Source organism: Pleuronectes platessa, chromosome 22, assembly GCF_947347685.1.
Source record: "Pleuronectes platessa chromosome 22, fPlePla1.1, whole genome shotgun sequence".
NCBI classification, from domain to species: domain Eukaryota; kingdom Metazoa; phylum Chordata; class Actinopteri; order Pleuronectiformes; family Pleuronectidae; genus Pleuronectes; species Pleuronectes platessa.
The window spans coordinates 14,750,016-14,763,124 of NC_070647.1; the positions used below are offsets into that span (position 1 = coordinate 14,750,016).

Genomic DNA, 13,109 nt, shown 5'->3' on the forward strand with positions numbered 1-13,109 from the left:
GGAGTTCGGACGAAAACAAAGAGGCCGTTGCGTTGACCACAATCGCTAAGGGGTTGAAAGACACGTTGGAAATCTCGCAATACTCGGGTTCAGGGGAAGGGAGCGAGTCTGAGGCATCTGAAGCAGCCACCAGTTCGACGCAGGGCCTCCCAGTCAGCGTGACACAGATAAGAACTGAGTCACTTCCCACAGGAACATCAGATTCTCCCCAGCACAGCAGCGTAGCGCAGAGCGACAATGATGCTCTTGTCTCAGACTCCCACTCTCCCACCAGCAGCTCTATCAGCAGCAGTAACAGTCCGGCCACAAGCACAAAGGCTCCTGAACACAACGCGACACTCACCCACCCACCACAGGGCATCACACTGGCAGCCGGAACCAGCATGGCCGCCACAGCACGACACCTCCCGGAGCAACGCACTGATAAGGAGGTGGGAGATGGTTTTACAGGGAAGATCTCGTCAACGATAGCATCAGAAACCACAGTTCCCACTGCCTTGACATGGGCTGCTACCCAGACCTCCACAACAAAGCCAGGACTGGTCCAAACCACACTGACAACACGCAGACACTCTCTGAGGCCCGTTACCCCCCCTACGACCTCACAGACAACATTTGTCAGAAAACCCCAAGAGTCGACTGCTGGTTCTATCCTCCACGCTGGAGAGGCCACAGCGGCAGAACCTCACCCCACTCAGAGTGAGGCTGAGCCGGGCGTCTCCGAGGCCGGGTCTGGGCCCGGGGAGGACCAGCCGGGGGTAATCACCACCGCCACGGGGATCGATCGCAAACCAGTCCGGGAATCCATAACGAGCACAACTCCGGGCCTAAAGGTTAACTTCCCCATAGCAGGAGGTAAGCAAAGTTCCACAGATCGATAGCTCCCGGCTTCCACTCAATAGATGTGATCAATCATGTGCAGCAAGCGTCTTAAATGTCCAATAACCGGCTGTCCAAAGGTTGCAGACAGTTCGGCTGTCGCGGAACATGTCTGACATAGTGAGTGGTCAAAGGTGTGGAGATTAGCATAACTCCAGATGTTGTGGGAAGCCTGTCAACACTCACAGAGTCTGGATTCAGCATTAACTGCAAACTGCTAATCTTCTGGAATGAGTAAATCAGAGCTAAAGCTGTAATGGAAGTGGATTCATCTTCCAACATCCCATCTTTGCTCCATTTCTAATCTTTTATTCTCCAAAGCGTCAGAATCTGATTTGCAATCTGTTGCGGACGGTTAGAAAGTTCCTGTGTGTGTTGTTTCCTGACCTCATCTACACCAGTGGCTAACTCCGCGTTTCACAATCGCTTCCAGTGAATAATCGGCTCTGACCTACTTCGATTTAAAAAAAAAAGAAAAACACTTCCCCGTCCCTTAAACAGTTTATAATGACTTTTCATTCCGCAGTTCCACTCCAACAATCCACGAGCCATTACCTCGGCGAATGGAAGGAAACGGGGGTTTGATTAAATGCTGCTCGCTGGCGGTTTGATCTCCAGACTGTGTGAAAAGCTAAAGATGGCGATTTAGATCATCGACTGCAGGGGAGCTGATACGTTTAAACGCGGCGGCGAAGCGGCACCTTCTTCTCAGGGGCCCATCCCCCAACCGCCGGTGACAGTCTGGTGTCTGTATGCTTAATGAGTCTTCAGATCGAGGGGTCGTCCACCAAGGACAGACACATTCATCATGCGGGGTCAAAGGTCGGGCCAGAAGATGATGAGTCGATTATTCTCAGTCGTGGCGAGTCTCTAATATTAAAGTAGCATCGGATGATAGCACTCGAGGTGGCGTGGGCTACACCTGACCCGGGTGGAGTCTATGGGGTTTCATTTTGTAGATTTTTTTGTGTTTCAGTGCATCTGTTTGTTTGATCTGAAAACCTTGTGCACGCATGTGTTTCAGTTTCAGAATAAGATGTGATGTTTATCCCATTTAACCCCGTCCTCTTGCTCAAAGTCACCGGGCTCCACCCTCAGAGGAGGAAGCCGTATAGATAACAGATGGATGGATTAATGATAGGGCTGCTAGCGCATATTGATTAGCTTCCATATTTTATAGCTGTCGTCCCATCAAATATCCGTAAATAACCAAACATCACAATTGAAATAGATTTTAGTCCAAACAAACCATTCGGTAAAGCAACCACACAATGAATCTCAATGAAATAAGCGTATGTTATCATATTTAATATATTTGCTACTAAAGAATGTGATGCTTCCTCGCACATTTCTTTCAACCTTGTTCCTTAATAGTTGTTTTATAAACATGCAATTTCCTTTTTGTTTTATCATTGTTTTTAATGTTTTATGCAACAATTGGAATAAAATCCACTCACGTAGGAGCTGCTCTGGAGAATTCCACCGAATTAGAAGATTTTGAAATTCCTATTTAAAACCCCTATTTTTCAGATTAAAGATGTTTGTCTCATTTGCCATAAAACCAAAAGCTGTAGAACACTTCTGTGTCCAAGGTCAAGTAATGGACCTGCCATGTTATTTCTGCAAAGCGTCAAAATGTAAATAAGCAGCATTGGAATGCAACCACTCCAGATCTTATTTGGCCACTTGCATTTTGTTTAGTCTGTGGCCACCGGTGTTGTGTCTGCACTTGTTTCCAGTGGAGGCGAACAGGGGGAAAGATATGGAGTGTGGCTTTGGCCTGCCCCGGGCGGGGAGGGAGGGCTGCTGTGGCCCTGGATCAGTATTCCGAGCGCACGCTCAGCGAAAACCCACCGCCTCTCCCGTGGGACCCTCCGCTCGCCAGTCGCTGCTCATGGATGCTGAACATGCTTCTTGCCATTTAGTCTCCTCTATCCCTCCCTCGCTTCCTGTTCCCCCTGCTCGTTTTGTTTCCCTCTGTGCAAACACAAATCCCTGTCGCTTCCAGATTCCAATGTCGAGTGCAGATGCTTAATTGGATGAAAATGAATGAAACCAAAGGAATATGAAGCTCTGAGTGTCCTTGTTGTAGTATTACTCTGGAATCCTGCAGTGCTCTCAAACGACTGCACCTTTCCAAAGGACACAGGAGGAGGAGAGGGACATGAAAATGAAAGCACGGCCACTTTTCATTATCATATATTATCCCAGTGTGAACAAATCTGCACTGGAGGAGTTGAGCATCGCCACCATGAGGGGTGTGTTTCCATTGATCCAGGGAGGGTCGGCTGCGTGGCGTTGCCCTTGAGGAGGCTGTCAGGGATAAAAAACAGGGATGCTCCACTGAGGGACACGCCAACACCCGAAAAGCAAGGGCAGAGGAGACAAGGAGGGGAAAGAGGGAGCGGGGGGGGGGACGAGGCTGAGGAGATGTGGGTTTTCCTAAAGCATCCCAGATTGCCACAATCTTCTCCTCTTCCTCCTGCTCCCTCTCTCCCCTCCTCCACTAAACAGCAGCGAGGAACCCTCTCCATTAAAACCTGGCACGAACGGGTCTTCTCTTTAATGCGGCCGTTTACTGATGAATTGATTATGGAAATGGTTTTACACACAACGATTTGCCCTGAATATCGGATGCCCTTGTGCAGGATTTAAATGGGAAAAACTGCTTGAATACAAAGAGATGAATTAACCACGCGTTACAAAGAAGCTGTGCAGGTTAGGGCTGTTTGTTTTAAAGATTTTTACCGAACCAATCCCTGAAGACGACCTGGCCGATGCAGGATTATCCCTCACCTTCAGAGCACCACAGTAATGAAACGCCATGGCTTACTTAGCTTCTGACAATGAGCCAAATTAAGAAGCAACGTGATGCAATTCTGTGCAAGTACATTAGGAGAAAAATCCAAACGAGCTAACTTTGTTATAATATCTTTGTTTTTATGCATCCGAGTACGGGCGTTCGATTCCCTGCGGCGCCGCTATCAGCCCGTTCCTATTATTTCTTATCTCTCTAAGCTCAGAGTGTTTGTTACCACAATCCATGCACGAGACTTTCAAACAGGAAAAATCCACTCAGCGCTGAGTCAAGCAGATTCAGCTTTTGTGTTGTTTTCATCATTTTCAAGATAATAAGAAGTCACAATGCAACACAATGTGAAGAACTGAAGCACCATGCTCTCACATCCTACAGGACTTTGATGATTTCGGCCTAGATCTCAGGATGAAACCGGGATTGTTGTTGTTTTATGCACAAGAAGAAATTAACTCCCACAGATTCTTCTTCACGTGGGAAACAAAGGATCGACAGGCGGCACCTACTGTACAGATTTGCCCGTTGGCGTTAACTCAATTTGCTCCAACTAACGAGATGAGCCACAGATGTGATGCAGGGACGGTAAACAGCCGCTCGTGTACGAACAGAGGAACTCATCTCTTTAGCGGAATCACTGACGGGCGGCTATTTACAGACGACTGCTGACGGAGCAAAACAAACAGCGAAGAGGGATCAGAGAGGGAGGCGGGGGCTTAGAGGATCACTCAACCTTCCACATTAGTGCTGAAGTATCATTTTTGCTGCAGTTTTAAATGTGTTATTTCCTTTTGTCTACAGAGTCTCACTCAAAAACATTCAGCAAAACACTAGCATGGCTCTTTGTAAAGCTCATACCTCTGCCATAGATATCAGTTTCCTATTAATTCATTTAGATCCATGACGTATTCCCTGAAACAAAGATTGAGACAAAAAGGGAAATACTTGAATTTTGCTTTTGAAGATGGATGACAACTCGGACCTGACTCCCAAACGCCAGCTGTGTGCTGTGTGTGCAGGTGTTTCCATGTGCAGTGTGTTCTTCTACATGTGATTAACTCAAGCCTCGTGTGTATGACCTAGATCATGAGATGATATCATTATTCCCCACGCACTCCTTGCATCCTGGCATCTTTTATTAACGTTGAATCTAAAGTTATAAACCAACACTTTTTTGCCTTTTGCGTCATCGCCGTCAGGTCATCAGGTTTCTCCTCCCGACAGTTCTGCTCCATCACTCTTTTAAAACTGCTGCTCTGGAAAAACAAACACACACACACACACAAGCCCTGAGCCCAGAGGCCTGACTGTGAAAACATCCGAGCACCGGAGGGAGAGAGAGAATGATTCTGCTCGTCCTCTCTCTCTCTCTCTCCGTCGCTTGTGTTCCGGCTTGTACTTTTCTCTCTCCTCGTTTCCCCCTTCAAGCTTAAAGCTCGAAAAGACAGATGATTGAACGAGGAGTCGGGAGGAGGAAACTGGTGCTGGAGCAGGCCGGACACACCCACCCTCCCACACACCCACACACACACATTAGGATGTCAACGTAATGACACTACAGAGGGCCAGACTATACCGTGCAATGGATGACTGGCTACAACTAAGTGGATGATGGGCAGATCCATTTGACAGAACTGGGTTAGGAAATGTAGTCCTGCCATTTTCCCCCGCAGAGCGAGGCCACAGATTTGCTCTCCGAGGAGAGAGGTTACGCTTTTCCGTTTTGCGAGCTCCAGATTCAGTTGTTCTCTCTTCCATTTGCATGGTTTCTGCTTTTTTTTTAATTGCTCGTCGCTTAGAGAGGTTAAACTGCACTTGTCTCCCCAGAGCTGCCAGGCCAGGAGGAGGAGAAGGAGGATGAGGAGGCTGAGGAAGGTGCGGTGCCTTCAGCGGCTGCAGATGACGACAGGAGGTCGGGAGACTTTTCCACGTCGCCCACAGAGCTGCTGACAACATCCCTGCCTCCGAGCACCGGTGAGCAAATGCATCCTTGGACATGTTAAACAAATACTGTGACTGTAGTCCCTTTAAAGCATGTGTTTGAGGAGGGCGGATAAAAGAGCCGCATGCCTGTCGTCCTGTGGTTGTTTTGAAATCTGTAAATCTGTCAAGCGACTGGGAGAAACAATCGCCCCGGCTTCCTCTGCCTGGAGCGACTAATTGATTCCAAAGGGAGAAAACTGCTGAAACTGGGAGTCAGAGAAGTCCTGAGAGCTGAAGAGAGACGAACCACTGCCCACCTGACAAACAAACATCTATCTGTTCTCTCAGAAAAATAATCATAGACAATGACGATAGGTTCCATTAAAAACAGGGGAAATAACACTCATTTTGATTAAAGATCCTCTATTTAACAATTGTTCATTAAAATGCCTGAAGACCAACATTATTTATTTTGACTATTTGTGAATTTACATCGTCCAAAATGTTTAAATATATACTAGATGGTGAATATCCCATCACATCTGCCCATCATCATGAAGTTCATTTCATTAAAAGGTCCACCATCGACCCAGTTCACAGGTGCGGATGTAGCTAGCCCACATTCCCTCGCCCAGAATAGCAGCTGTTGACTGAAATAGACTTGTCAAATGTGCCAGTCGCTGATGATGGAGCGCCACTGGGCCTCTTTAGCATCGAGAGCAATCGAACATGTGTAACCGTAACGTGACGGGTGTGTGTCTCTTCCCTTGTGGCACACAAACAAATTTGCAGTCATCGCACAAACTCTCTGATTTCCTTCTGTGAACTGCAGCAGTGCTTTTATATTATGTCCAGCTGATTAAGAAGAAGATGAAAGTTCTCCCCGACACGGCTCCTCCTCAATATGCAGCATCTAACTGCCCCGCCAGCTCCTGCCCAATATCGTTGAGCCAAATTGAAGATGGAGGCAATCAGATGAGAAGTCCACGGAGCTTTTTCAGTATCATGATCCACACGCAGCCCATTACAGATTGTGAGTGAGAGGCTCAGGGAAACATCAGAAGACTCCTTCACCTTTATGACCTCAGATTATGACGCCTTAGAGGAGACCCGTCAACCTTTTACAGGCAAAACCCAGCTGACATGAAAACATAAATATCGCCCGCGTGTTTCCACTTAGACGTAATGAAACTACACCTCAGAAGAAATCATCTGTCAAGACGCAAAGTGTGGTCAATATATCGGGACTTTTGCTTGTGTGTCAACTGTCCCTGGCAAGAGACGCTTGTTCTCATAGGAATGTGTCAGATGCCAAACCCCCGTGCAGGGGCTGGCTCAGGCCAGCCCCCCCCCCCCCCCCCCCCCCCCCGTCAGCTCAGACGTGACATTCATCAACATGAGCGAGGCAGTGAAACATGGCACCGATTCAACGGCCGTCACGTTTTTCCACTCGGGGCCCCGACTCAGTGGAACAGCCCGGCCCTGGAAAGTAAACAACGGGACAGACGGGCGTCGGTGGGATGACACAGTGTTGAACCCCGCCCACTTTTATCAGCGGCTCCCACAGTTTGTTTTTACACTCTGACACTTCCTGTTTTGTTAGGACGACGTCATCAGTGCAGGTTCATTAGAGCGCTGACATGTTTAAGGCCTTCGTTTCATTTTAGCAACACAACACCTGAGACTGGCTGCAGCGATAATTCAATAGTGAACCAAGAATTCAATATTATTCCAGTGTAGCGCTGCAAGTAACGATTATGGTTGTTATTGATTAATGTCTATCGTCATCGATGCCAGAGGCCCTGAGGACAGTGATGTCGGTCAGTCGGTCGGCCTCTGGACCAGAGAGATACATCGTCATGTTGGGCGATGAATCTTCCTGACAGAAGGGATCCAGTGGCTTTTCTGGTGCTGTCCAAAGCTAGTGCTATTTAGCAGTAATTTGATGATGATTCAAAAAATGACGTGCTAAAGCTGCAGACTTTTTTTAAAGTTTTAAAATGTCCAACAGAAGTTCTCTGACCCCGTGAGGATCCTCCACTCACTCGTTTTCTCAGAATAGCACTTCACAACTCTCAGATAACGAAGGTACCGATGAGCCAGGAGCAGGTTTTAAATCTTCCAATATCAAGAAGCAACTAGTTTCTTAGTTCATAACTGACTTCACTGATTAACTTGCTGTCATTCCTCTGATTTATCATCAAATATACTTTCAGCAGTAAAGTATTATGTGCTTACAGACACCGCTGTGACTGTAAATCAACCACTGTGTCGTTCAGTCCTTGCTGGCAGATTAAACCACAGTGTACAGAACGGGATGTTTAGTCCTCTTGCTCCACTGACTCGGTGGCAGCCCAGCTTGTCCTTGCACTTTCCTGACAGAGCACAAACATGGCGTTTGCACGTCTGAACGAACCGACTGATGCTCGCACATCTGTCCGGGGTGTTGCTGAGGGATGATTATGAAAAAGATGCATAAGGGAGCCACCTTGACAGCCCTCTCGCTTTCTCTTATTAAAGCTTAATCAGGACTTGATTAAAAAATGTCGGCATCAGCGCAAAAAAAACAAATCTCTTGACGATTCATTCGTTTTTTGTTCCTCTTGTTGAGGAAATCATGAAGCTTCAAAAGAAGACGTGTGAAATAAATCAGCTTTATCACGCTATACTATAAGATGCTCTGGCTTTGGGTCATATTTCTCCACGAGCTTGAAGTTTTGAAAATGACTCAGAGACAAACAAGGAACATCATTTAAAAAGCCTCGACAACAGGCAGGGAAGTGCTGAGGCTTATGTCAAAGCACTCGAGAAAATCCTCTGCCACTCGTGAGGCTCTGCAGAGAGAGAGAGAGAGAGCTTGGCTTCGTTCACAAGGGGCACTCGAGCACAGCGAGCGTCAACACGCACAAGCACACGACCATTTCACTGCAGAACCACACACGTTAACAACAGTAGAAGCAGCAGCCACCCTGTACATTCTATCTTTATCATTTGTAAAGAAGGCACAGAGCAGCGGAAGCAGAAACACATAAAGCAGGAGAGGAGAAGAGAATAGTGGTTTTTCCTACACAAACTATCCCGGTTTAAAAATAACAAAACCCACCTATGGGAGTTTCCCTCTTTTTGAAGGCGGGGGGGGGCCGAAGGGAAATCATAAACAGAAGGGAGAATCGGGGGAAACCAGGACAGGGTGGGATGGGAAACCCCAAAATAAAACCCCTATAAAAGTGCATTGAAAAGACCAATGAGAAAGACTTGAAACAAAACAGACCTCGACCGCACCAGTTCCCCTTTTAGCTGGAGTCAGGAAACAAATTAGACATCTTCAATCTATACGCAAAGATGTAGGGTACAGTGCGGTGGTGAGGTCAGCACATTTAAGATCTCTGGCTGGCACAAAACATGACCACCAGATGTAATGGCCTCCCCAGACCTCGCCGGACGCACTTAAACCCACGTTTTTTTTTTGCAGTTGTAGACGAGTTACTACAAAAACAAGTCTTGAATCTCTCCCTCTCCAAAGTTATTGCACATTTAATCCTTCCTGCTGTGTGATTTACCGTCGGTTCAGCCCGTTCATTCGTCCCCGACTCGGCGCTCCGTCACACCACCTGGCTCTTTACGGCGGAGCGACTGTCTCTGATGGAGCCTGCAGCGAAATGACTGATGAGAGTGTGTCTGCAAATAACAAGAGACACAATTAGAAGCTGCTTCTCTTTTAATGTGACAACGTTTTTAAGCCGCTATTACAACATTTCGACGTGTCCTCTGTGGCGCTGGTTTTACAGTTTTTGTGGAAAAAGAAGAAGCTCCGGGATGTGAGGCTAATTGACGCGGACGCTAGGAGACTAAATACTGTTTGTCTTTTGGCCCATCTGTGAGACATTAGGCAGCGTGAAGCACTCGAGTCGTGCCCCAGTTAATTGACCAGCGAGAACTTGTCCGCCCGCAGATTAGCTTCACAGGCCTCTCCATAATGTCCGGGCAAACACATGTACACAGAGCCACACCACTTAGAAACAGCCACTTCCTTCACAAAGCTAAAAAGTCTAACACAATCATAATTAATGTTGCTTGCATGGAAACTCCAGATGGCTTATGTAATGCAAGAGAAACCGGCGCTGTGGTTTTGAGTGGGCTGATCTCTCTCTCTCTCTCTCTCACACACACACACACACACACAGCCTTGTACTTTTGTACCTCTATCCTAGTGAGGACATTCATTGGTATAATTATGACCCTGACCCTCTATTTCTAATCCTAGTTACCGGAACCTAATTCTAACCTTGAACCTTAAAGCAAATCTTAACCCTCTAACAGCCCATCTGAACACGAGGACCAGCCCAACTTTTCCTACTTTTCCCAAAGTGTCCTCAATCAGCATAGTTCCTGACTCAAAACGGTCCTCACAAAGATATAACACACACACACACACATTTCTTTTTAATGCCCTGCTCGGTTTGAAGTTGCCTCCTTTCAAGCTTTAAACGGGATTAGCACATGAGGAGGGAAACACTCTTTCAACATCTTGGACCAAGATCCCATTTGCATTCTGGCTGAGATAGTTTAAACTTTGATTAAATGCTCCTCTGTGCTCTCACGAGGGGGAAATTAATCTGCTTTTATCTCATGTGAAAGTAGATGTTTAAAGCTATTGCAAATTCGATCACGCTGACATTCTCCTTTCTTTCCAGCCACTCTCTCGGAAACTCCGCCTATTCCCCTGGACATTGAAGACTGGACGTTCGACCCGGTGGACGGCAGCGTCACGTATCTCCCGGACTGCAATAAAGAACGTTCCGGGATCTGCAACCTCTCGGACACGTGGGACTCCGTCACCACCGCCTCCACCTTGGAATCCAGACCCACACAAAACACCACTGCCGCAAACCAATCAATCCACCCTTTTCTAATCCCGGCTCCACCCATGTTGGTGCCCCTGTACACTGACTGGAACAGTGCCATGGCATCTTGGGGCCTGGCCTGGGAGGCACACGTTTATGGCGCTGGTTGTGTCTTTGCGATGCTAACGCTAGCCTCGGCGCTCAATCTGCTGTGCTTGCCCCTGCGATGCCCGTCCGGGTGCGGCTACTTCGCCCTGGTCAGCCTGTTCCTCCTGGCCGCTGGTTCTACCAGATCGTTCTCGCTCCTGTACGACGCCTACGGCCACCAGGATCGCCTGCCCTTCACCGAGGCCTCGCTGATGCTCTACGAGGCGCCCTTCCCCTGCCTGACAGCAGCTTTCGGCCTGGTTTTCCTTCTGCTCTCCATGCGCTCAAGAATGCAGCTCTCCTACTCAGCCTTCCAGAGACCCTGTTTCCTGGCCTGCCTGGTTGTCCTGCACTTTGCCGCTGCATTCGGCCCGGTGACGCTACTGAAGTTCTACCAGCAACAGCCTCCCCTCTGCCTCTTTCTCTCACTCATCTCCCGTGGAGCCTTTGTAGTGCTCGCCACTTTTCTGTCCACGGCCTATTTTGTGTTCTACATCTACGTGCGGGCGGACTCGAAGCACATCTACCACCTGAACAACACCTCACCCACACCGGCAGAGCGCTACAACCGCTGCCCCTTCGCTGAGAGCCGGGATTGGGACCGTGCAGCCATAACCGTCTGTCTCTCAGCATTGTTTTCTTTAGCATGTGCAGGACTGCAGTTTTATGCAATACTCAATGCCATGGGTGTTGCCGGTGGAGAGGAGGTGTTCCACCCCTGGCCCTGGTGGGCTTTTCAGTTTAGCTGCAGACTATGTGAGCTCGGGGTCTGCCTCACCTTAGCCTTGGTGGTCGCTCAACCCGTCTACTGTTCTGACCACCTTCCATCCGCAGGAAGCTGCTGGACTGAACTGATGGCCTCCAAGTCGACCATTCTGCCTGGGACCTACAAGTGGAACCGGAGCCAGCAGGAGAAACTCGCCATTGTTGATACGGTTGGGCTTGGAGAGTCCGAGAACCTTCCTCTTTACACCCTGATGGATGAGAGGCTCGGTAATAGTCTGAACGGCCTGGACCTCCTCTACCACAGCAACCGGGCCTTAGCATACCGAGACCTGGACATGGACTTACTGGGGTCAGGAAAAGCTGAGGATGGAGGAGGCCGAGAACCGTCAGGATCCTCATTCACCAGTGACTCCACCACAGACCTGCGGCCACCTTCGCCCATCAACCTGCGTCGCAGCATAGATGAGGCCCTCTTCAGTGAGGCCCTCTTTCCCATGAGCCTCTTCAGCCCTTCAAGGCCTATTCGCCTCAGTGACATATCCATAAACAACCACAGCGTACCTCCCATCAACAGCCTGTGTGATCCCCTCACAGCGGACTCCGGCCTTTATCGGACGTCTTCCTGCGTGGAGATGGCCTGTCAACCCCAGCCCCCCATCACCAAACCTCAAGGAGAAACCGTCAAAGGCGCTCAACTGTCTCCCTCCCTCTCCTCCTCCTCCTCCTCCACCTCCAGCACCTCATCTCCTGAACGTTGGAGGGGCAGTTCTTCCTCATGCTCTTTCTACAGAGCATCTCTCGGGGGCTCCTCGCTGGTCCTCTGCCTGAGCCCAGAGAGACAGGCTCAGCAGCTTCCCCATCGAGGGGACACAGGCCACCAGGCCCACGCCGACCCTCAGAGGCACTATCACACGCTGGGCGCGGCCTCACAGGAGAGCCTGGACCTGGACCTGTCGTCTGAGGCCGACCGATCGGTGCAGGACGAGTTCATCACTGTTTGCAGACAAATCGATGCTTTGAGCATCTGCAGTGAGACGATTGATTTATGAAAAGGACAGACTGGTCAAACGAGGGTGACACCGAGGTCTTAGTAAGAAGGTTTCGTGCAGGAAAAATACTGTCATGGTTTTTATAGCCTATTTGGTAGTGCATGGTAGCTTTTGTGTAAAAAACCCAGAGCTGCCAAAATGTTTTTTTGGTGGTTGATAAGCTTTCTTATGTGGTCGTTAGTGAATGTCTGAGAGGGTCAAAGTGCCAAGAATGTCAAAAGCCAAAAGGTCATTTGTAACTTTTTACATGTTTGATAAAGGAAGGTGAAGTTTGATACAGATGAAAAAAAACATTTTACTGGGTGGAGATAACAGGATTTTATTTGTACAATGTTTGTATTGCTTTCGGACATTCCAATAGATAGTACTGTGACTGAATTAAGCACTTATTAAATACTACTGAAGTAATACACTTTCAAGTTCAGCAGAATATAACTGTCGTTCAATGTCATGTTGAAATACTGGGATTAATATTTAGTTTGCCGAACCATGAACTCTTCATACCAATATGCTGCATTGAGTTGTGGCGCAGCGGCGCCCTCTACTGGCAGAACATCACACTACCTTTTCCCTTTGACTTCTTTCACCGATGGACTGAGCTTCTACATCCGACAGCCTCCTCCATGACTCGCTTACTAATTTATTTATGCTCAAATATAACTTTTGCTCAACACATTGTTTAATAAAAATTTTGTTTTTATAACATCTGCCTCATTTGACTTCATATCC

At 48.2% G+C, this 13,109-nt stretch overlaps 1 protein-coding gene across 1 annotated transcript in view; it reads left to right on the forward strand.

Moving 5' to 3' along the window:
• Positions 1–13,083, forward strand: part of prrt4b (proline rich transmembrane protein 4b) — a 20,095-nt gene extending 7,012 nt beyond the window's left edge. The window contains exons 2-4 of the mRNA XM_053415432.1: positions 1–855; positions 5,519–5,665; positions 10,309–13,083. The exon at positions 1–855 is cut by the window's left edge and continues 306 nt beyond it. Coding sequence (XP_053271407.1) covers positions 1–855; positions 5,519–5,665; positions 10,309–12,380 — 3,074 coding nt within the window. The 3' untranslated portion in view covers positions 12,381–13,083. The remainder of the gene's footprint in view (positions 856–5,518; positions 5,666–10,308) is intronic.
• The last annotated feature ends 26 nt before the right edge of the window (positions 13,084–13,109 follow it).